Source organism: Schistocerca piceifrons, chromosome 9 (assembly GCF_021461385.2).
Source record: "Schistocerca piceifrons isolate TAMUIC-IGC-003096 chromosome 9, iqSchPice1.1, whole genome shotgun sequence".
NCBI lineage: Eukaryota > Metazoa > Arthropoda > Insecta > Orthoptera > Acrididae > Schistocerca > Schistocerca piceifrons.
The window spans coordinates 199,865,507-199,889,945 of record NC_060146.1 but is presented as its reverse complement, the minus strand read 5'-3'; the positions used below and the strand labels follow the sequence as shown (position 1 = coordinate 199,889,945).

The following is a 24,439-nucleotide window of genomic DNA, read 5'->3' as shown; positions in this document are numbered from 1 at the left end:
GCTACAGACGCGAAATTCAACTGACAGGAAGAAGATGCTGTGATATGCAGATGATTAGCTTTTCAAACCATTCACACAAGGTTGGCGCCGGTGGCGACACCTACAACGTGCTGACATGAGGAAAGTTTCCAACCGATTTCTCATACACAAACAGCAGTTGATCGGCGTTGCCTGGTGAAACGTTGTTGTGATGCCTCGTGTAGGGAGGAGAAATGCGTACCAAATGGTTCAAATGGCTCTGAGCACTATGGGACTCAACTTCTGAGGTCATTAGTCCCCTAGAACTTAGAACTAGTTAAACCTAACTAACCTAAGGACATCACACACATCCATGCCCGAGGCAGGATTCGAACCTGCGACCGTAGCAGTCGCGCAGTTCCGGACTGAGCGCCTAGAACCGCTAGACCACCGCGGCCGGCAAAGGCGTACCATTACGTTTCCGACTTTGATAGAGGTCGGATTGTAGCCTATCGCGATTGCGGTTTATCGTATCATGAAATTGGTGCTCGCATTGGTTGAGATTCAATGACTGTTAGCAGACTATGGAATCGGTGGGTTCAGGAGGGTAATACGGAACGCCGTGCTGGATCCCAACAACCTCGTATCACTAGCAGTCGAGATGACAGGTATCTTATCCGCATGGCTGTAGCGGATCGTGCAGCCACGTCTCGATCCCTGAGTCAACAGATGGGGACGTTTGCAAGACGACAACATCTGCACGAACAGTTCGACGACGTTTGCAGCAGCATGGACTATCAGCTCGGAGACCATAGCTGCGGTTACCCTTGACGCTGCATCACAGACAGGAGCGCCTGCGATGGTGTGCTCAACGACGAACCTGGGTGCACGAATGGCAAAACGTCATTTTTTCTGATGAATCCAGGTTTTGTTTTCAGCATCATGATAGTCGCATCCGTGTTTGGCGATATCGCGGTGAACGCACATTGGAAGTGTGTATTCGTCATCGCCGTACTAGCGTATCACCCGGCGTGATGGTATGGGGTGCCAATGGTTACACGTCTCGGTCACCTCTTGTTCGCATTGACGGCACTTTGAACAGTGGACGTTACATTTCAGATGTGTTACGACCCGTGGCTCTACCCTTCATTCGATCCCTGCTAAACCCTACATTTCAGCAGGATAATGCACGACCCCATGTTGCAGGTCCTGTACGCGCTGTTCTGGATAAAGAAAATGTTCGACTGCTGCCCTGGCCAGCACATTCTCCAGATCTCTCACCAATTGAAAATGTGTGGTCAATGGTGTCCGAGCAACTGGCTCGTCACAATACGCCAGTCACTACTCTTGATAAACTGTGGTATCGTGTTGAAGCTGCATGGGCAGCTGTACTTGTAGACGCCATCCAAGCTCTGTTTGACTCAATGCCCAGGCGTGTCAAGGCCGTTATTACGGCCAGAGGTGGTTGTTCTGGGTACTGATTTCTCAGAATCTATGCACCCAAATTTCGTGAAAATGTAATCACATGTCAGTTCTAGTATAATATATTTGTTCAATGAATACCCGTTTATCATCAGCATTTTTTCTTGGTGTAGCAATTTTAATGGCCAGTAGTGTATATCAGATGCGAAAGTGATCAAAGGTCGGCATAAACACAATTTTGGACACTGGTGATATTTGTAAAATGCGTGGAAGAGGATGTTTATAACGAGCTACTAGATTCTGCAAAAAGATCCATTGCAGGCAAGGATAGTTAACTCATTAGACTGCACAAGAGCGCCAGGTGCACAATATCCCAAAGAAAGAGCTGAGACTTACAAGGTGTAGATCCTGCAGCCGTTGCAGTTAATGAACTGAGTTTATGAAAAGCATAAAATCTGGGTATGGAGTCCATAGCAGATGGGGAGGTAGGGAAGTCACGAAATGAGAAAGGATTAGGGAGGAGTGAGTTCAGTCTGACAGGAGGAATAAATGTCAGAGCGAATGTCGTTGTTAGGGAGTGGCAGTTTGCTGAAACTGAGATCGCAGAGAATATCGAGGGTGTGTAAGTGTAGAGTGGCTGGGATGTTTTGATGCAGATGGGGCAGCACACTGGGATTGGTAATTTAATACATCTGCTGGAGAAAAACTTAAGAGAAGTATAGGGTATAGGGACGTGTTCCAATGTGGACAAGGATGTTGAGAAAAGTGATGAGCTGGTAAAGGTGTCTTGTAGGCTAGGGTAAGCAGATTTGGAAGCCAGGAAAAGTGCATGGCATTTAAGGATTTCGGGGGATTGATAGAATGTTGGTGGGGCAGACACCAGGCGACGTTTACATAGGAGTGGGTAGCTTCGGGAAAAGATTTTGTAGGTGTGGAAGATAGTGGAGGGATGCAATTCTCTGTTCAACAAGTTGGTAGTTTTAAAGAGTCTATCGAGGGATTTCTGAGGATGGTTAGTACGTGAAGTTACTATGTTAGTTCATAGTCAGGGGTTAGTTCAAGGTATTTCAAAGCACTTATTATTAGTATAATTTACATGGTCATTTTAAATGTTTTGGTTAATTGGATAAGAGAGTTATAAATGGCCAGGTAAAAAGCATGGAAGCAGAAACTACAGGTACTGCTTCTTAAAACACACTAGTTAACAAATTTAAACTTTTTTTTGCATCTGGTTTGCAAATGGGTGGATTTACCTAATTTTGGGGCGCTGATTACACTGGTGAAATCATTTTTCTCTCTATGACCTCACATTTCCTAGATACACAGCAGAATAGAAAATGTTAATAACGAAGATTGACACAATTAAGTCAAACAAAAATTCACATTCAGAACGTTGGAAATCAATACTATTTTGTATGTATACAGGGTAGTCCCTTGATAGTGACTGGGCCAAATATCTCACGAAATAAGCATCAAACGAAAAAACTACAAAGAACGAAACTCGTCTAGCTTGAAGGGGGAAACCAGATGGCGCTATGGTTGGGCCGCTCGGTGGCGCTGTCATAGGTCAAACGGATATCAACTGCGTTTTCTTAAATAGGAACCCCCATTTTTATTTCATATTCGTGTAGTACGTAAAGAAATGTGAATGTTTTAGTTGGACCACTTTTTTCGCTTTGTGATAGATGGCGCTGTAATAGTCACAAACGTATAAGTACGTGGTATCATGTAACATTCAGCCAGTGCGGACGGTATTTGCTTCGTGATACATTACAAGTGTTAAAATGGACCGTTTACCAATTGCGGAAAAGGTCGATATCGTGTTGATGTATGGCTATTGTGATCAAACTGCCCAACGGGCGTGTGCTATGTATGCTGCTCGTTATCCTGGACAACATCATCCAAGTGTCCGGACCGTTCGCCGGATAGTTACGTTATTTAGGGAAATAGGGAATCTTTCGCCGCATGTGAAAAGTCAACCACGACCTGCAACAAATGATGATGCCCAAGTAGGTGTTTTAGCTGCTGTCGCGGCTAATCGGCACATCAGTAGCAGACAAATTGCGCGAGAATCGGGAATCTCAGAAACGTCGGTGTTGAGAATGCTACATCAACATCGATTGCACCCGTACCATATTTCTATGCACCACGAATTGTATAGCGACGACTTTGAACATCGTATACCGTTCTGCCACTGGGCACAAGAGAAATAACGGGACGATGACAGATTTTTTGCACGCATTCTATTTAGCGACGAAACGTCATTCACCAACAGCGTTAACGTAAACCGGCATAGTATGCACTATTGGGCAATGGAAAATGCACGATGGCTGCGGCAAGTGGAACATCAGCGACGTTGGCGGGATAATGTATGGTGCGGCATTATGGGAGGAAGGATAATTGGCCCCCATTTTATCGATGGCAATCTAAGTGGCGCATTGTATGCTTATTTCCTACGTAATGTTCTACTGATGTCAATACAAGATGTTTCACTGCATGACAGAATGGCGATGTACTTCCAACATGATGGATGTCCGGCACATAGCTCTCGTGCTTTTGAAGTGGTATTGAATAGCATATTTCAGGACAGGTGGATTGGTCGTCGAAGCACCATACCATGACCCGCACGTTCACCCGATCTGACGTCCCCGGATTTCTTTCTGTGGGGAAAGTTGAAGGATATTTGCTATCGTGAACCACCGACAACGCCTGACAATATGCGTCAGCGCATTGTCAGTGCATGTGCGAACATTACGGAAGGCGAACTACTCGCTATTGAATGTCGTTACACGTATTGCCAAATACATTGGGGTTAACAGACATCATTTTTAGCATTTATTTTATTAATGTGGTATTTACAGGTAATCACGCTGTTACAGCATGCGTTCTCAGAAAGGATAAGTTCACAAAGGTACATGTATCACATTGGAACAACCGATTGCCGGCCGCGGTGGCTGAGCGGTTCTAGGCGCTTCAGTCCGGAACAGCGCTGCTGCTACGGTCGCAGGTTCGAATCCTGCCTCGGGCATGGATGTGTGTGATGTCCTTAGGTTAGTTAGGTTTAAGTAGTTCTAAGTTCTAGGGGACTGATGACCTCAGAAGTTAAGTCCCATAGTGCTCAGAGCCATTTGAACCATTTGATTTGGTACAACCGAAATAAAATGTTGAAACGTACCTACTTTCCGCATTTTAATTTAAAAAACCTAACTGTTACCAACTGTTCGTCTAAAATTGTAAGCCATATGTTTGAGACTATTACAGCGGCATCTGTCACAAATCGAGAAAAGTGGTCTAACTAAATCATTCATGTTTCTTTACGTACTACACGAATATGTAATAAAAGATGGGGGTTCCTGTTTAAAAAAACACAATTGATATCCGTTTGACCTATGGCAGCTCCATCTAGCAGGCCAACATAACGCCATCTGGTTCCCCTTTCAAGCTAGACGAGTTTAGTTCTTTGTAGTTTTTTCGTTTGACGCTTATTTCGTGAGTGCGACGACGGAGCTCTTATTTTGTTTGCCGTTTCGTCACTCTCCGTAACAAGACCCCGCCAGTAGTCACCCATCATCTAAGGGTTCCAACGGCCTTGGTAACGCTGTTCCATCGTAAGAATGTCTTGGTGAAAGCGTTCACCATGCTCATCGCTTACGGCTCCCAAAATTCTGTGTAGAAATCAAGGTGAGAACGTAAGAAGTGAATTTTAAGTGGCATTCTACACCCCATGTTCTTATAGTTATCCAAGTGGTTATTCACAATGGAAATATAATTTTAGTCCATTTTGTTACCCAAAAAGCCCTTCACAATTTCTTTAAAAGAAGACCAAGCAGCTAATTGGATATCTGTGAGTTTGGCATCAAAAGTTGGATCTTTCAGCAATTTTCATATTTCTGGTCCAACAAATATACCCTCTTTCAGCTTTGCCTCAATTTGGGAAACTTTTGTTTTAAGTGATTGAAGGCCTCACCTTCTTTATCCAGAGCTTTTACAAGGGCTCAACTTGACATGATGGGGAGGCAAAATGATATTATTGGGCTCAACCAATGGGGTATTGTTGACATTTACGTTTCCATGAACATATGACTTCCTTATTAGCCATTCCTTGACTGTCCTTCGTGTCATGGCTGTATCAAAGGCACAAAAGCAGCAGTATTTCGTGAATACAGCCTGTAAACCTGCAAGGAGCGCAACAGCTATTAAACCACAGCAAAGCTGCCATTCATTATCCTTATGATTGCCTCTAGCAGCAAAGCCATGGTTTCATAAGTTTCTTGCATGTCTACTGCGTATGCCCGAGGTACCGATAGAAATGCATTGCCATTATGCAAGACCATTGACATCTATACATACACACACTGAATTCTGCATATTGAAATACTGAGGGAAGGAGGCACTTCTCGATCTTGTTGTTGTTGTGGTTTTCAGTCCTGAGACTGGTTTGACGCAGCCCTCCATGCTAACCTATCCTGTGCAAGCTTCTTCATCTCCCAGTACCTACTGCAGCCTACATCCTTCTGAATCTGCTTAGTGTATTCATCTCTTGGTCTCCCTCTACGATTTTTACTCTCCACGCTGCCCTCCAGTACTAAATTGATGATCCCTTGATGCCTCAGAACATGTCCTACCAGCCGATCTCTTCTTCTAGTCAAGTTGTGCGACAAACTCCTCTTCTCCCCAATTCTGTTCAATATCTCCTCATTAGTTATGTGATTTACCCATCTAATCTTCAGCATTCTTCTGTAGCACCGCATTTCGAAAGCTTCTATTCTCTTCTTGTACATACTATTTATCGTCCATGTTTCACTTCCATACATGGCCACACTCCATACAAATACCTTCAGAAACGACTTCCTGACACTTGAATCAATGCTGGATGTTAACAAATTTCTCTTCTTCAGAAAAGCTTTCCTTGCCATTGCCAGTCTACATTTTATATCCTCTCTACTGCGACCATCATAAGTTATTTCGCTCCCCAAATAGCAAAACTCCTGTACTACTTTAGGTGTCTCATTTCCTAATCCAATTCCCTCAGCATCACCCGACTTAATTCGACTACATTCCATTATCCTCGTTTTGCTTTTGTTGATGTTCATCTCATACCTTTCAAGACACTGTCTATTCCGTTCAACTGCTCTTGCAAGTTCTTTGCTGTCTCTGACAGAATTACAATGTCATTGGCGAACCTCAAAGTTTTTATTTCTTCTCCATGGATTTTAATGCCTACTCCGAACTTTTCTTTTGTTTCCTTTACTGCTTGCTCAATATACAGATTGAATAGCATCGGGGAGAGGCTACAACCCTGTCTCACTCCCTTCCCAATCACTGCTTCCCTTTCATGTCCCTCGACTTATAACTGCCATCTGGTTTCTGCCTCTCGATCTGGAACCTTCTACCTCCAGGGACAAAAATATCCTCTCGATCTGAAACAGGATATTTCTGTCCCTGGAGGTAGAAGGTTCCATTGTTGCAGTCTCGACCCCAAGACTCCAGCTTGCTGTTTCGAAAGCTTTAGGTCACGAACCAAATCGTTCAGTTCCTTTTGATTAAAGAGCTTCAGCTTGCTGTTTCGAAAGTTTAGGATCGCGAACCAAATCGTTCAGTTCCTTTTGATTAAAAAGCTGAGGCGAAGTGTCATGATATTGAAGGTAGTAATCTTCTATATGTTCAATATTTCCTGATTCACTTGACATGGTGTCTGATTCCGTGGCTTTAAAATTACAGACAGGAACAGGTAACCCCTCATCATGGGTCACAGGCAAATGCAGTGAAGATACATTTGGATGCTTTATTTTATGTCTAGTTTTGCTTGAATGTTCCGAAATATTTGTAAGACAGAAGTAACAGTCTGAATAATGGTCTTTAGGCTCACACCACACCATCCGAACAGCGAATGGCATGGCTCGGCATTTTCATTTCAACCACACGGATAAGGTTGTAGTACAGGTTATGCAGGCAATATGAGGTGCAAAGTTTTTATCTTGGTCACCAACAGAACAATCAAAATACATTTTACGTGCCTTCTTAACCAAATCAGTACTGGTTTTCTGTGGGCGTTTGGAGTGAATTTCCCACGCATATAACAAAAGTTGTCGGGGTAGTTTAGACAGTAACGAGATTTCCTAGTTGCCATTTTTCTTAGTGTAAGTTTTAAATACAAAAAGTTTGCACTATCTTTCACAGGAAACATTCACTGAGGATCTCTTTCACACCACTGAATTACCACACCAACCATTTACTGACGATTTGTATATCTTTTAGCTCTCCTCTGCAAATCAAAAACAAACAATTAAATATAAAAACAGAAGAACAGCAACAAGCAAGATACCGAATACGAAAAATAAAAAATCTTTAAAAACTCAAAAATTGTACGAGCTAGAAAATTTTGAAAGGTGTATTCGGATTCTACACACCAAAATACATTCTAGTTGATGTATCACATCCCAGATGCAAAGTGGCTGTTGACTAGTGTTACTGTCTGGATTTTGGAGGGCTATGGGTTACACAACGATGTGAACTGGTTGAGATGAATCTGGAGTAAGTGTTCAGATTTTTGGAGGATACGTTAGAGGGCTAGGAATGCTGTGTAATCAGCATACTGGAGGACATGGTTCCAGTTGAGGCACATCAGCTGTGTAAAGGATATACCAGGCTTCTTGCCAAAGAGTCTTCTGCTGGATTTTTCTCTAGTTTTTGGAAGGATATTTGGAATTTCATTTTTGCAATGTGTACCTGGATGCAGCACAAACAAATACTGCTCACCACTTATTACATATGAGGGTGAGTCATACAAAAACCTTAAATCTGTAATAACAAATCGAAATTTCGCGCCGTTATCCTGGAAGTTGGTAAGCGTGCTACAAACAGTGTGCAGAATGGCCTGTAGGTGGCAGCATAGTGCAGATGCACACACACCGTCGCAGTATCAGTATAAAGATGGCCGCCTTATTTCCTACTTGCATCACGGAAGAACAGCGTTCTGTTATTCGGTTTTTGCGTAGTGAAGGGGTGAAACCTATTGAAATTCATCGATGAGTGAAGGTTCAGTACGGTGATGCTTGTTTGTCACAGTAGCAAGTCTACGAATGGAGTAGAAAGTTCGCAAATGGTGTGAGTTCAGTGGAAGATGCTCCTCGTCCAGGTCAGGCACAACAAGTTATGACTCCACAGAACATTGCAGCAGTTGAAGCCATAGTGAAGGAAAACCGGCGAGTGACACTGAATGACATTGCAGCATGTTTACAGTTTAGTCATGGGTCAGCACACCACACTGTGCATGATGTGCTCCAGTTTCACAAATTGTGTGCAAGATGGGTGCCACGGCAGCTGACTCCTGAAATGAGAGAACGACGTGTTGGTGCTTGTGAAGAACTTCTTCAGCGCTTTGAATGAGAAGGTGATGGCTTCCTAGCAAGAATCGTTACTGGGGACGAAACCTGAGTTCACTTCCACCAATCGGAAACGAAGAGAGCGAGCAAGGAATGGTGCCATTCCTCATCACCAAAACCAAAGAGGTTTCGAACAGAACCATCAACAGGGAAGGTTATGCTGACTCTCTTTCGGAACGAATAAAGACGTTATTTTGGAGCATTACATGACTAGAGGGAACACTGTCACCAGTGCATCATTCACAGATCTCCTAAACATTCATCTGCGGCCTGCAATCAAATCAAGGCGACGTGGATCGCTGTCAGCAGGTGTCCTTTTGCAACATGACAATGCAAGGCCACACACTGCCCGTACAACAGTTGCAACAATCACAGACCTGCATTTTGAGTGTCTTCCTCATCCACCATACTCACCGGACCTTGCTCCAAGTGATTTCCATATGTCTGGACCATTCAAAGACGCAATTGGAGGAAAGAAGTTCCGTTCTGATGAAGAGGTACTCAACGCGGTGCATGAGTGGTTGGGCAGACTACCAAAAGAATTTCATTCTAAAGGAATTTATGCACTTTGTAAGCGCTGGAGGACTTGCATTGAGCGTGGGGGAGATTATGTTTAAAAGTGTACCATTTCTGCACAATAAATATTTTAAAAAATATTAAGGTTTTCATTTGACTCACCCTCGTATGTGGCCTAGGTCAAGTGTCGGTTTGCTTCCTGTTACGAACAAAATTATTTTTAAAGGGGGATTTTCTGTGCAGATTCGACAGAGCAGCCCCACATTAGTATAGTGTGATATTCGTTTTATCCGTATGTATTAACAGGGACAGTGAAACAAGAGGAATGACGAGTACTCCAGCAGTGGCTCAGCAGGGCTGCTGCACGGCGTCAGCTGTCGGAACGGGCGAGGGTGCTGCTCAGTCGCTGCTGCAGTTCTGGCTATTCGTCGTGTTTTACAGGCCCTGTTAGTATACACTGATGAAACGAATAATGCACTAGTCTAACGTGGAACTGCTCTGTCAAACGGGCGCATAAAATTCCCCTTTAAAAAGAATTTTTTCTGTAACAGGAAAAAAAACTGAAGCTTTCCCGTGATGGGGCACGATGTGAAAGACATGATGAGCAGTATTTATTTGGGCTAACTCGAGCTACTCATTGCAAAAACTAAATTTCGAATATATCCCTAAACACTAGGGAAAATGCCCCCAATGACCTGTAGGAGAGCCGGCCAGGGTGGCCGAGTCGTTCTAGGCACTTCAGTCTGGAACCGCGCGACCGCTACAGTCGCAGGTTCGAATCCTGTCTCGGGCATGGATGTGTGTGATGTCCTTAGGTTAGTTAGGTTTCAGTAGTTCTAAGTTCTAGGGGACTGATGAACTCATATGTTAAGTCCCATAGTGCTCAGAGCCATTTGAACCATTTTTGAACCTGTAGGAGAGACAAACTGTGTAGGTGTGTTTCTGTGATGTGTGTTTGTGAATTTCATCGTTATACACTACTGGCCATTAAAATTTCTACACCACGAAGATCACGTGCTACAGACGCGAAATTTAACCGAAAGGAAGAAGATGCTGTGATATGCAAATGATTAGCTTTTCAGAGCATTCACACAAGGTTGGCTCCAGTGGCGACACATACAACGTGCTGTCATGAGGAAACTTTCCAACCGATTTCTCATACACAAACAGCAGTTGACCGGCATTGCCTGGTGAAACGCTATTGTGATGCCTCGTGTAAGGAGGAGAAATGTGTACCATCACGTTTCCGATTTTGATAAAGGTCGGATTGTAGCCTATCGCGATTGCGGTTTATCGTATCGCGATATTGCTACTCGCGTTGGTCGAGATCCGACGACTGTAAGCAGAATATGGAATTGGTGGATTCAGGAGGGTAATACGGAACGCCGTGCTGGATCCCAACAGCCTCGTACCACTAGCAGGCTCGGTGACAGGCATCTTATCCGCATGGCTATAACGGATCGTGTAGCCACGTCTCGATCACTGAGTCAACAGATGGGGACGTTTGCAAGACAATAACCATCTGCACGAACAGTTCGACGACTTTTGCAGCAGCACGGACTATCGGCTCGGAGACCATGGCTGCGCTTACCCTTGACGCTGCATCACAGACAGATTCGCCTGCGATGGTGTACTCAACGACGAACCTGGGTGCACGATTGCCAAAACGTAATTTTTCGGATGAGTCCAGGTTCTGTTTACAGCATCATGATGGTCGCGTGTTTGGCGACATCGTGGTGAACGCACATTGGAAGCGTGTATTCGCCATCGCCCTACTGACGTATCACCCAGCGTGATGGTATGGGGTGACATTGGTTACACGTCTCGGTCACCTCTTGTTCGCATTGACCGCACTTTGAACAGTGGACGTTACATTTCAGATGTGTTACGACCCGTGGCTCTACGCTTCATTCTATCCTGCTAAACCCTACATTTCAGCAGGATAATGCATGACCGAATGTTGCAGGTCCTGTACGGGCCTCTCTGGATACAGAAAATGTTCGACTGCTGCCCTGGCCAGCACATTCTCCAGATCTCTCACCGATTGAAAACGTCTGGTCAATGGTGGCCGAACAACTGGCTCATCACAATACGCCAGTCACTACTCTTGAAGTGTGGTATCGTGTTGAAGCTGCATGGGCAGCTGTACCTGTACACGCCATCCAAGCTCAGTTTGACTCAATGCCCAGGCGTGTCAAGGCCGTTATTATGGCCAGAGATGGTTGTTCTGGGTACTGATTTCTCAGGATCTATGCACCCAAAGTGCATGAAAATGTAATTGCATGTCAGTTCTAGTATAATATATTTGTCCAATGAATACCCGTTTATCATCTGCATTTCTTCTTGCTGTAGCAATTTTAATGGCCAGTAGTGTAGTTCATGTAGCACATCCCAGATGCAAAATGGTTGTTGACTAGTGTTACTGCCTGGATCTTGGAGGGCTATGGATTATACAAAGATGTGAACTGGTTGAGATGAATCTGGAGTAAGTGTTCAGATTTTTGGAGGATAAGTTAGAGGGCTAGTAATGCTGTGTAATCAGCATACTGGAGGAGATGGTTCTGGTTCAGGCACCTCGGCTGTGAACATGATATACTGGGCTTCTTCCCTACAGTGTCTTCCACTGGATTTTTCTCGTTTTTGGAAGGATATTTGCAATTTAATTTTTACAACGCGTACCTGGAGGCAGCACAAACAAATACTGCTCACCACATATTACATATGATGCCTAGATCAAGTGTCTGGTTTGCTTCCAGTTACAAAGAAATTTATTTTTAAAGGGGAATTTTATGTGCAGATTCGACAGAGTTGCCCCACATTAGTTTAGTGTGATATTCGTTTCATCCATATGTATTATCAGGGACATTGAAACAAGAGCAGTGGCTCAGCAGGGCTGCTGCAGTACTGGCTGTTCATCGTGTTTCACAGTCCCTGTTAGTATAAAAATGGGTTCAAATGGCTCTGAGCACTATGCGACTTAACTTCTAAGGTCATCAGTCGCCTAGAACTTAGAACTAATTAAACCTAACTAACCTAAGGACATCATACACATCCATGCCCGAGGCAGGATTCGAACCTGCGACCGTAGTGTTTGCTCGGTTCTAGACTGTAGCGCCTAGAACCGCACGGCCACTCCAGCCGGCCTGATAGTATACACTGATGAAACGAATATTGTACTGGACTAATGTGGGACTGCTCTGTCGAATCAGCAGCACTCCGTCTTCAGTCCACAAGTGGCCCATCGGGACCATCCGACCGCCTTGTCATCCTCTGTTGAGGATGCGGATAGGAGGGGCGTGTGGTCAGCACACCGCTCTCCCGGTCGTTACGATAGTTGTCTTTGACCGGAGCCGCTACTATTCGGTCGAGTAGCTCCTCAATTGGCATCACGAGGCTGAGTGCACCCCGAAAAATGGAAGCAGCACATGGCGACCCGGATGGTCACCCATCCAAGTACCGGCCACGCCCGACAGCGCTTAACATCGGTGATCTGACGGGAACCTGTGTATCCACTGCGGCAAGGCCGTTGCGCTCTGTCTAATGGGCGCATAAAATTCCCCTTTAAAAATAATTTTTTGGTAATAGGAAACAAATTGAAGCTTTCCTGTGATACTGAGCATGATGTGAAAGACATTATGAGCAGTATTTACTTGGGCTGACTCCAGCTATTCATTGCAAAAATTAAATTGCGAAAATCTCCCAAAACACCAGGGAAAATGCCCCTGACAACCTGTAGGAGAGACGCACTGTGTAGGCGTGTTTCTGTGATTTGTGTTTGTGAATTTCATCTACATATCTCGAGTGGTTTTGGTTTTTTTTTCTTTATTGTGATTGCATTCCCCTGCCCCATATGGACAGGGGAGGGCTGTCAGCGGTACAATCCGCCACTCCTCAGCACAGTGACATGACAACTAATACAAGAAGAAAATATTACATATAAGGTGATAAAAAAGGGGGACCTAAAACAGAAAAAGGGGAGATAATGGAGGTAAAAATACATGGACATGGAGACGTTACATTGGGGGAACAATTAAAAAAGTCGACAAAGTTAAAAAACACAGTTGGCGATTCATAGAACACAAAAAAGACTCTGAAGGTACACACACAGGTTAAAAGTTGGCCACAGTATTAAAAACACTCTAGAACAACAAACTTAAAACCCACTTGGAACACACACGGTGAAGTATAAAACTGCCAGGTGGGACCTGCCAAGGGAGAGGCCGGGGAGGAAGGAAAAGGACAGGAGAGCAAGGGGCAGCAGGGGAGGGGGCGGGATGAAGAGAGTAGGGGCGTCAGTGGGTACACTAAGAGGCAGGAGACTGGTGGGGCAGGAGATGAAGAGGGAAGACAAGGCAGGAGGGAATACAGAAACACTGAATGGGAGGGCAAGAGAGGGAGGGGGAGTAGGAGAGGAAAGTCGCTCAGGAGAAGGGAGGGGTAGGAGAGGGAGCCCTGAAGAGAAAGAAGGAAGATGGGGTTAGAGTTGGGTTGGTAGGAAGGGTAGATGTCAGGGTGAAGCTCATCATCTGGTAGGGGTAGATGTTGGAAGTTGCGTTGGGAAAGGAGGTGGAGGATGTTGAGATGGAGAGAGGGTGGGACACAATACAGCAATGACTCAGGGTGGAGAGGAAGTTAGACACCAGGGGGTGAGGTGGATCAAGGCGGCGGACAATATATAGGGTGGGATGTGTTCAAGGAGAAAGAGAAGTTGGGGGAAGGGAATGAGGTCATGGGAGGAGCGGAAATTCAAGCAATGCTGGCGTAACAAAGGATGAGGCGGATCAAGGATCTGTAGGTGTGAAGGATGGTGGAAGGATGCAGACCCTATGTCCAGTTGGACAGCAGTTTCAGGAGGCAGAGTCTGTTGGGAGCTTTGTGTTGGATGGTAAGGAGATAGGGAGTCAAGATGAGGTGGTGGTAAAGGGTGAGGCCAAGGTATTTGAAGGTAGGAGTGAGGTGAATAGGACAGCCACAAATGGTGAGGTACAAATCATGGAGACAGAAAGAGCGGGTGGTGGAGCCTATGATGATTGCATGGAGGGGAGTGGTTTTGGTTCAAGGACACAATGAAATTCGGAAATTACAAAATGGACACTGTGTGTTAACATACAGTGTTGGTAAAATACAGCCTTACATATCTGTCCAATAATTTTTAGTCACTCTGTACAATGTTCACAGCCGAATCACTGTTAAATTGCCTTCCATGTCAACAGTTCCTCCAGCTGTCATCCTATCGTCAGGACACCACCACAGCGGCGACACAGCCCACCACCTGGTATCGAAATCTGAAACCACAGTAGGGGGTAGCGCCGGTGGCGCCAGCAGCGGTCGCGGTCCGAACCAGGAGGACTCTGGGCCTGGTGCTTTGGTGGTGCTGCATCCACCACAGCCGCTGGTCGCAGCGCACGCTGATGACGACACCATACACGTCATCGCCGCAGTGCCGTTCGCCGTCGCCCACCACCACGAACTGCACCATGAGGTTTGTCTCTCTGAAAGACGACGGGTTCCCGGCTATTATGTTCAATCTCTCTGTATGGGCTACGTGGGAAGGTCTTGGCCTGGAGATGAAACACCATTCTTTTTGGTCACACACGTGCTTATTTGTCAGATTTTTACTTATAAATTTCCACCAATGTTAGAAATACCCAATAGACATCATGTTCCCATACAAACCTTCATGTATAGGAGTTACTTTTCTTATGTACTGAAAAATAAGCTCACATAAGAAGAAATTTTCGTCATCATATTCCACAGGCTTGAAAATACTGGAGTATAACTTTGATAGCATTCGGTTTGTAAAGTGAACCATCAAGTTAGTATTCATTGGCGCCCTCGATTAATCATGGTGTGCCACAAGGGTCTAATATATATACAGTGTGGTCCATTGATAGTGAGCAGGCCAAATATCCCACGAAATAAGCATCAAAGGAAAAAACTACAAAGAACGAAACTCGTCTAGCTTGAAGGGGGAAACCAGATGGTGCTATGGTTGGCCCGCTAGATGGCGCTGCCATAGGTTAAACGGATATCAACTGCGTGTTTTTAAATAGGAACCCCAATTTTTATTAAATATTTGTGTAGTACGTAAAGAAATATGAACGTTTTAGTTGGACCACTTTTTTCGCTTTGTGGTAGATGGCGCTGTAATAGACACAAACGTATAAGTACGTGGTATCACGTAACATTCCGCCAGTGCGGACGGTATTTGCTTCGTGATACATTAGCCGTGTTAAAATGGACTGTTTACACAATTGCGGAAAAGGTCGATATATATATATATATATATATATATATATATATATATATATATATATATATATATATATATAGGAAGTCAACGAAATATTCTAAAACATCAACAAATTGTTCAAGGCAAATGGACTATCTCTTTTATTTCCATCTATGATCTATTTTGGTCCTTCGAAAACCAGTTTCATTCAACAAATGTCCATCTTCAGATCGGCATCAAAGTATGAGAAAACCAAATACAACTAATAGACAGTTTACATCTTAAAACAATAAAGTAGGCAATAATGAAGAACATTTCTTTTATATATCCGCAAAACATGAATGTAAAAGTAATTCTTTTCATTATGACATATTTTATTGTTTTAAGATGTAGACTGTCTACAGTTGTGTTTGGTGTTCCTGTGTTTTACTGCTGATATGAACATGGTCATCGTTGACCGAAATCGTTAGTCTAACGACCAAACATTTTTGTGATCAAAGACGAAAATAAAGTAAATTTATTGATATTTTGTGGATTACTGTTTTATTCGCGACTGTGTCACAGCTTGTGAAATGGATTATCATTTAATTTTGGGCAAGATTCAGTACGTACAGTTAATGACTTCTCATGGAACTTCACAACCTATAAAATATGTTTTTCAAAAAACGAAAAATAATAAAAAGATGTGTTCACTTTCTTGGGCAGATCATAACGTTAATTGAAAAAATGATTAATGAAGCACCTTGTTTTGGCTATGTTTGCAGTACATAAGAAAACTGCTATGTGTGATTTAAAATGAAGAAACTTGTCTATCCTGCTTATTTCTACATAGTTTGTCTATGTGAAATTGCATTCGAAATTCGCACTTTCTGTGTGTTGAGATGGGACTCTTCTTACAACTGATACGGATTTCAGTAGCCCACATGCGTGAATTCCGTGAGTTCACATATGCATTGAGAGGACAATCATCACCCTTCACACCAAAGCCAATCACATCACACAGGCTTTATGAGAATCAAAGAAGATGTAGCTGTCATGCTGATCATATTTTTCAGTGTTGTCACTTTTGGACGACCACATTTGGTAGCATTTTTCATATTTTCAGTCTTCTCTAACTTAGCACACTCCCTCTTGATGGACTTGTCTGATAAATGCTTACCAAGTTCTTCTGTTACAGCATTCTTTGTCTCAGTATACATATAATTTCCACCGGATGACAATGGACGCTGTCTGCTGTAATGTTTAGCCCTTTCCTTCCTCATTTAAATACGGTGGGTTTGGAGTAAGTGAAGCAACACATTTATTTTCTCAGCCAATTTCGGCTGAAAAAATGCAATATTAGTTGTGGGACATTGTGGGATATTCCCGCTTCAGCCGATATAGTTTCACGAAGTTCCGATAGGTGACAGCGCTATACGTAACCTTCAAAATGGCGTCTGTAGCGGAGGTGAGTTCGAAACACAGACCTGTCATTGAATTTGTTCTCGCGCAAAACCAAACCATCGCAGATATTCATAACTGCTTGCATAGTGTCTATGGAGACCTGGCTTTGAACAAAAGCAAGGTGAGTGAGGCATCTTTCATCATCTCGAAAAGGTCGTACAAACCTCTCCGACCTCCTGGATGCAGGCCAGCTCACACAGGTATTACTCCTGCAATATTGGATCGTGCAGCACTCCCATTCGAAGTGATCTATGGATCGTGATCAAACACGTCACTGTTCAACTACTTCTTATCTACATCTACATCTACATTTATACTCCGCAAGCCACCCAACGATGTGTGGCGGAGGGCACTTTACGTGGCACTGTCATTACCTCCCTTTCCTGTTCCAGTCGCGTATGGTTCGCGGGAGGAACGACTGTCTGAAAGCCTCCGTGCGCGCTCTAATCTCTCTAATTTTACATTCGTGATCTCCTCGGGAGGTATAAGTAGGGGGAAGCAATATATTCGATACCTCATCCAGAAACGCACCCTCTCGAAACCTGGCGAGCAAGCTACGCCGCGATGCAGAGCGCCTCTCTTGCAGAGTCTGCCACTTGAGTTTGTTAAACATCTCCGTAACGCTATCACGGTTACCAAATAACCCTGTGACGAAACGCGCCGCTCTTCTTTAGATCTTCTCTATCTCCTCCGTCAACCCAATCTGGTACGGATCGCACGCTGATGAGCAATACTCGAGTATAGGTCGAACGAGTGTTTTGTAAGCCACCTCCTTTGTTGATGGACTACATTTTCTAAGGACACTCCCAATGAATCTCAACCTGGTACCCGCCTTACCAACAATTAATTTTATATGATCATTCCACTTCAAATCGTTCCACACGCATACTCCCAGATATTTTACAGAAGTAATTGCTACCAGTGTTTGTTCCGCTATCATATAATCATACAATAAAGGATCCTTCTTTCTATGTATTCGCAATACATTACATTTTTCTATGTTAAGGGTTAGTTGCCACTCCCTGCACCAAGTGCCTATCCACTGCAGATCTTCCTGCATTTCGCTACAATTTTCTAATGCTGCAACTTCTGTGTATACTACAGCATCATCCGCGAAAAGCCGCATGGGACTTCCGACACTATCTACTAGGTCATTTATATATATTGTGAAAAGCAATGGTCTCATAACACTCCCCTGTGGCACGCCAGAGGTTACTTTAACGTCTGTAGACGTCTCTCCATTGATAACAACATGCTGTGTTCTGTTTGCTAAAAACTCTTCAATCCAGCCACACAGCTGGTCTGATATTCCGTAGGCTCTTACTTTGTTTATCAGGCGACAGTGCGGAACTGTATCGAACGCCTTTCGGAAGTCAAGGAAAATAGCATCTACCTGGGAGCCTGTATCTAATATTTTCTGGGTCTCATCAAGAAATAAGGCGAGTTGGGTCTCACACGATCGCTGTTTCCGGAATCCATGTTGATTCCTACATAGTAGATTCTGGGTTTCCAAAAACGACATGATACTAGAGCAAAAAACATGTTCTAAAATTCTACAACAGATCGACGTCAGAGATATAGGTCTATAGTTTTGCGCATCTGCTCAACGACCCTTCTTGAAGACTGGGACTACCTGTGCTCTTTTCCAATCATTTGGAACCTTCCGTTCCTCTAGAGACTTGCGGTACACGGCTGTTAGAAGGGGGGCGAGTTCTTTCGCGTACTCTGTGTAGAATCGAATTGGTATCCCGTCAGGTCCAGTGGACTTCCCTCTGTTGAGTGATTCCAGTTGCTTTTCTATTCCTTGGACACTTATTTCGATGTCAGCCATTTTTTCGTTTGTGCGAGGATTTAGAGAAGGAACTGCAGTGCGGTCTTCCTCTGTGACGGTGACAGTGCCTCACAGAAATCTGCACACCTGATAGGAGGTCACAAAACTTCATTGGATTATGCTTCCTCATCTTTCCTACAGGCTGGACCTCATACCTTCCAACTTCCATCTGGTTGGCCCAATGAAGGACGCACTCGGCGGGAAGCGGTACGTGGATGGTGGGGAGGTTATTGATGCAGCGAGACGTTGGCTCTGATGTCGACCACTAGATGGTACCATTCGAGCATACAGGGCCTCCCACTAAGATGGCTTAAGGCCATCTCATTGAGTGGAGATTAAGTTGAAAATAGGGTTTTTTGGCCAAAAGAGTCCGGAATAATATGGTGCATTGTAATCCTGAATAGAACCACTGCTTTCAGGAAGAAAGTGCTGCATTACTCATTAAATGTTCGTCATATCATATCTGACACTTCCTGACATAGTAGAACACTGTGTGAGGCTTGGACTCAAGAGGTGGAACCTTCCCAATTTCCCATGATATCCTTTCTCCCTTGAGTGCTATTCTAGTAACCTCCGTTTCCATTCTTCTGTATATTATTCTTGTCACCAACTTGGATGCACAGAGTGTCAAGATGATTGTACGAGGGTCACTCCAAAAGAAATGCACACTATTTTTGTAAAAATACTGTTTTCATTCTGCATGTGTGAAAGTTTTACAGTGTGTAGATAAATCCTTCCCGCTTGTTTTCAAACTTTGTTCAACCTGTTCCCGTGAATAGCGCTGTCACAGCATATCTTCAAAATGGCTGCTACACTTGACGTTCGTCAGAAGCAATGTGCTGTCATAGAATTCCTGGGCTGTGAAAACGAGACAGTGATAAACATCCACAAGAGGTTGAAAAAGGTGTACGGACATGCTGCTGTCGATTGCAGTACACTTAGTCGGTGGGCAAGCAGGTTACGTGATGAAAGCGGGCACGGCAATATTGAGGATTGTCCTCGCAGCGGCAGGCCTCGTACTGCACACACTCCAGACAATGTGCAGAGAGGTAACGAATTGGTGACTGCTGACAGACGCATCACAGTGAACGAATTGTCACACTACGTCGGTATAGGGGAAGGAAGTGTTTGCAGAATACTGAAAGTGTTGGCGTTAAAAAAGGTTTGTGCCAGGTGGGTTCCCAGGATGTTGACAGTGGCTCAGCCGGGCGGAGTGGCCGAGCGGTTCTAGGCGCTACAGTCTGGAACCGCGCGACCGCTACGGTCGTAGGTTCGAATCCTGCCTTGGGCACTGATGTTTGTGATGTCCTTAGGTTAGTTAGGTTTAAGTAGTTCTAAGTTCTAGGGGACTGATGACCACAGCAGTTAAGTCCCATAGTGCTCATTTGAACCATTTGACAGTGGCTCACAAAGAAACAAAAAAAACGGTATGCAGCGAACTTTTGCAACAGTACGAGAATGGTGGAGATGAATTTCTTGGAAGAATTGCGACAGGTGATGAAACATGGCTCCATCATTTCTCAGCAGAGACGAAGAGGCAGTCAATGGAGTGGCATCATGCAAATTCATCCAAGAAAAAAAATTCAAAACCACACCATCTGCTAGAGAAGTTATGGCTACGGTGTTTTTCGATTCCGAAGGACTCTTGCTTGTGGACATCGTGCCAAGTGGAACCACCATAAATTCTGATGTATATGAGACGTCACTGAAGAAACTTCAAGGTCGACTGAGTCGTGTTCGACCACATCGGCACAAGCAGGATGTTTTGCTGTTGCACGACAATGCACGGCCACATGTCAATCAAAAAACCATGGAAGCGATCACAAAACTCGGATGGACAACACTGAAACACCCGCCTTACAGTCCTGACCTGGCTCCATGTGACTATCATCTCTCTGGGAAACTGAAACACTCTCTTCGTGGAACAAGGTTTGAAGATGATGACTCCCTTGTGCACGCTGCCAAAGAGTGGCTCCAACAGGTTGCTCCAGAATTTTACCGTGCGGGTATAAAGGCGCTGGTTCCAAGATGGCGTAAGGCAGTTGAGACGGATGGAAATTATGTCGAGAAATGAAAATATTGTTCCTAAAGGATGTATCTACACACTGTAAAACTTTCAAACATGTAGAATCTACTCTGTAGGAATCAGCATGGATTTCGAAAAAGACGGTCGTGTGAAACCCAGCTCGCGCTATTCGTCCACGAGACTCAGAGGGCCATAGACACGGGTTCACAGGTAGATGCCATGTTTCTTGACTTCCGCAAGGCGTTCGATACAGTTCCCCACAGTCGTTTAATGAACAAAGTAAGAGCATATGGACTATCAGACCAATTGCGTGATTGGATTGAAGAGTTCCTACATAACAGAAAGCAGCATGTTATTCTCAATGGAGAGAAGTCTTCCGCAGTAAGAGTGATTTCAGGTGTGCCGCAGGGGAGTGTCATAGGACCGTTGCTATTCACAATATACATAAATTTTCTTGTGGATGACATCGGAAGTTCACTGAGGCTTTTTGCAGATGATGCTGTGGTGTATCGAGAGGTTGTAACAATGGAAAATTGTACTGAAATGCAGGAGGATCTGCAGCGAATTGACGCATGGTGCAGGGAATGGCAATTGAACCTCAATGTAGACAAGTGTAATATGCTGCGAATACATAGAAAGATAGATCCCTTATCATTTAGCTTCAAAATAGCAGGTCAGCAACTGGAAGCAGTTAATTCCATAAATTATCTGGGAGTACGCATTAGGAGTGATTTAAAATGGAATGATCATATAAAGTTGTTCGTCGGTAAAGCAGATGCCAGACTGAAATTCATTAGAAGAATCCTAAGGAAATCTAATCCGAAAACAAAGGAAGTAGGTTACAGTACGCTTATTCGCTCGCTGCTTGAAAACTTCTCAGTAGTGTGGGATCCGTACCAGATAGGGTTGATAGAAGAGATAGAGAAGATCCAACGGAGAGCAGTGCGCTTCGTTACAGGATCATTTGGTAATCACGAAAGCGTTACGGAGATGATAGATAAACTCCAGTGGAAGACTCTGCAGCAGAGACGCTAAGTAGCTCGGTACGGGCTTTTGTTAAAGTTTCGAGAACATATCTTCACCGAAGAGTCAAGCAGTATATTGCTCCCTCCTCGCGAAGAGACCATGAGGATAAAATCAGAGAGATTGGAGCCCACACAGAGGCATACCGACAGTCCTTTCCACGAACAGAGTAGGAATCAACACGGATTCCGGAAACAGCGATCGTGTGAGACCCAACTCGCTTTATTTGTTCATGAGACCTAGAAAATATTAGATACAGGCTCCCAGGTAGATGCTATTTTCCTTGACTTCCGGAAGGCGTTCGATTCAGTTCCGCACTGTCGCCTGATAAACAAAGTAAGAGCCTACGGAATATCAGACCAGCTGTGTGACTGGATTGAAGAGTTTTTAGCAAACAGAACACAGCATGTTGTTATCAATGGGGAAACGTCTACAGACGTTAAAGTAATCTCTGGCGTGCCACAGGGGAGTGTTATGGGACCACTGCTTTTCACAATATGTATAAATGACCTAGTAGATAGTGTCGGAAGTCCCATGCGGCTTTTCGCGGATGATGCTGTAGTATACAGAGAAGTTATAGCATTAGAAAATTGTAGCGAAATGCAGGAAGATCTGCAGTGGATAGGCACTTGGTGCAGGGAGTGGCAACCAACCCTTAACATAGAAAAATGTAATGTATTGCGAATACGTAGAAAGAAGGATCCTTTATTGTATGATTATATGATAGCGGAACAAACACTGGTAGCAGTTACTTCTGTAAAATATCTGGGAGTATGCGGAACGATTTGAAGTGGAATGATCATATAAAATTAATTGTTGGTAAGGCGGGTACCAGGTTGAGATTCATTGGGAGAGTGCTTAGAAAATGTAGTCCATCAACAAAGGAGGTGGCTTACAAAACACTCGTTCGACCTATGCTTGAGTATTGCTCATCAGTGTGGGATCCGTACCAGATCAGGTTGACGGAGGAGATAGAGAAGATCTAAAGAAGAGCGGCGCGTTTCGTCACAGGGTTATTTGGTAGCCGTGATAGCGTTACGGAGATGTTTAATAAACTCAAGTGGCAGACTCTGCAAGAGAGGCGCTCTGCATCGCGGTGTAGATTGCTCGCCAGGTTTCGAGAGGGTGCGTTTCTGGATGAGGTATCGAATATATTGCTTCCCCCTACTTATACCTCCCGAGGAGATTACGAATGTAAAATTAGAGAGATTCGAGCGCGGACGGACGCTTTCAGACAGTCGTTCCTCCCGCGAACCATAAGAGACTGGAACAGAAAAGGGAGGTAATGACCGTGGCACGTAAAGTGCCCTCCGCCACACACCGTTGGGTGCCTTGCTGAGTATAAATGTAGATGTAGATGTAGAAGGGAGAATCGATAGAGGTACCCAAGGTACCCTCCCCCACACACCGCAGGTGGCTTGCGGAGTATGGATGTAGATGTAGAATAAAATATGGATTTTAAAAAAAATAGTCGCATTTCTTTTGGAGTGACCCTCGTATAATGGCCGTCACACTTACCTGCCCTTGCCCTGTTTGTCCACAGGCAGACCACGTGCTGTCGAAGAGCACCACGCTGACCCTAGCCCAGCACGACAGTGACCCACACGTGCTGGCCAAGACGACGACGGTCACGACGGTGACGCAGCACGACACCGCGCCACTGCTCGTGGTGCACGCACCGGACGCTCCCGTGGTGCTGCTTCACCACCCAGCTGCATCCCAGTCCTCGACGTCGACCACGACTGTGCACAAGCCGCCAGTCACACACAACCTGCTCCGCGTGCCCCTCGGTGGCTTCGGAGTCGGAGTCACGTTCGGTGGTGCCGGGGCAGGACACGGCTTCTATGCAGCAGGGTGACACACTCGTTGCCTCTGACTCCATAAATAATATTCTAGATCACGATTTAATCTGTTTATGTAGAACATCCAATAAACAGCAGATTCTCTGGGGTGATAAGTAACCACACATTTATTTGTTTAGGAAATTCGCACGAAAACTATTTTGAGAGTAGTCTTATCAACGTTTTTCACGTCTGTTGTTGTTGTGGTCTTCAGTCCTGAGACTGGTTTGATGCGGCTCTCCATTCTACTCTATCCTGTGCAATCTCCCAGTACCTACTGCAGCCTACATCCTTCTGAATCTGCTTAGCGTATTCATCTCTTGGTCTCCCTGTACGATTTTTACCCTCCACGCTGCCCTCCAATACTGAATTGGTGATCCCTCGATGTCTCAGAACATGTCCTACCAACTGATCCCTTCTTGTAGTCATGTTGTGCCACAAACTTCTCTTCTCCCCAAGTCTATTCAATACCTCCTCATTAGTTATGTGATTTACCCATCTAATCTTCAGCATTCTTCTGTAGCACCACATTTCGAAAGCTTCTATTCTCTTCTTGTCCAAACTATTTATCGTTCATGTTTCACTTCCATTGATGGCTACACTCCATACAAATACTTTCAGAAATGACTTCCTGACACTTAAATCTATACTCGATGTTAACAAATTTCTCTTCTTCAGAAAAGCTTTCCTTGCCATTGCCAGTCTACATTTTATATCCTCTCTACTTCGACCATCATCAGTTATTTTTTATTTTGCCCCCCC

General features: G+C 44.4%; 1 protein-coding gene across 1 annotated transcript in view; it reads left to right on the top strand.

Moving 5' to 3' along the window:
• LOC124717144 overlaps positions 1-23,960 on the top strand; it is a 162,848-nt gene extending 138,888 nt beyond the window's left edge. Inside the window, exons 3-4 of the mRNA XM_047243895.1 lie at positions 14,495-14,763; positions 23,380-23,960. Of these exons, the coding sequence (XP_047099851.1) occupies positions 14,495-14,763; positions 23,380-23,694 (584 nt within the window). The 3' untranslated portion in view covers positions 23,695-23,960. The remainder of the gene's footprint in view (positions 1-14,494; positions 14,764-23,379) is intronic.
• The last annotated feature ends 479 nt before the right edge of the window (positions 23,961-24,439 follow it).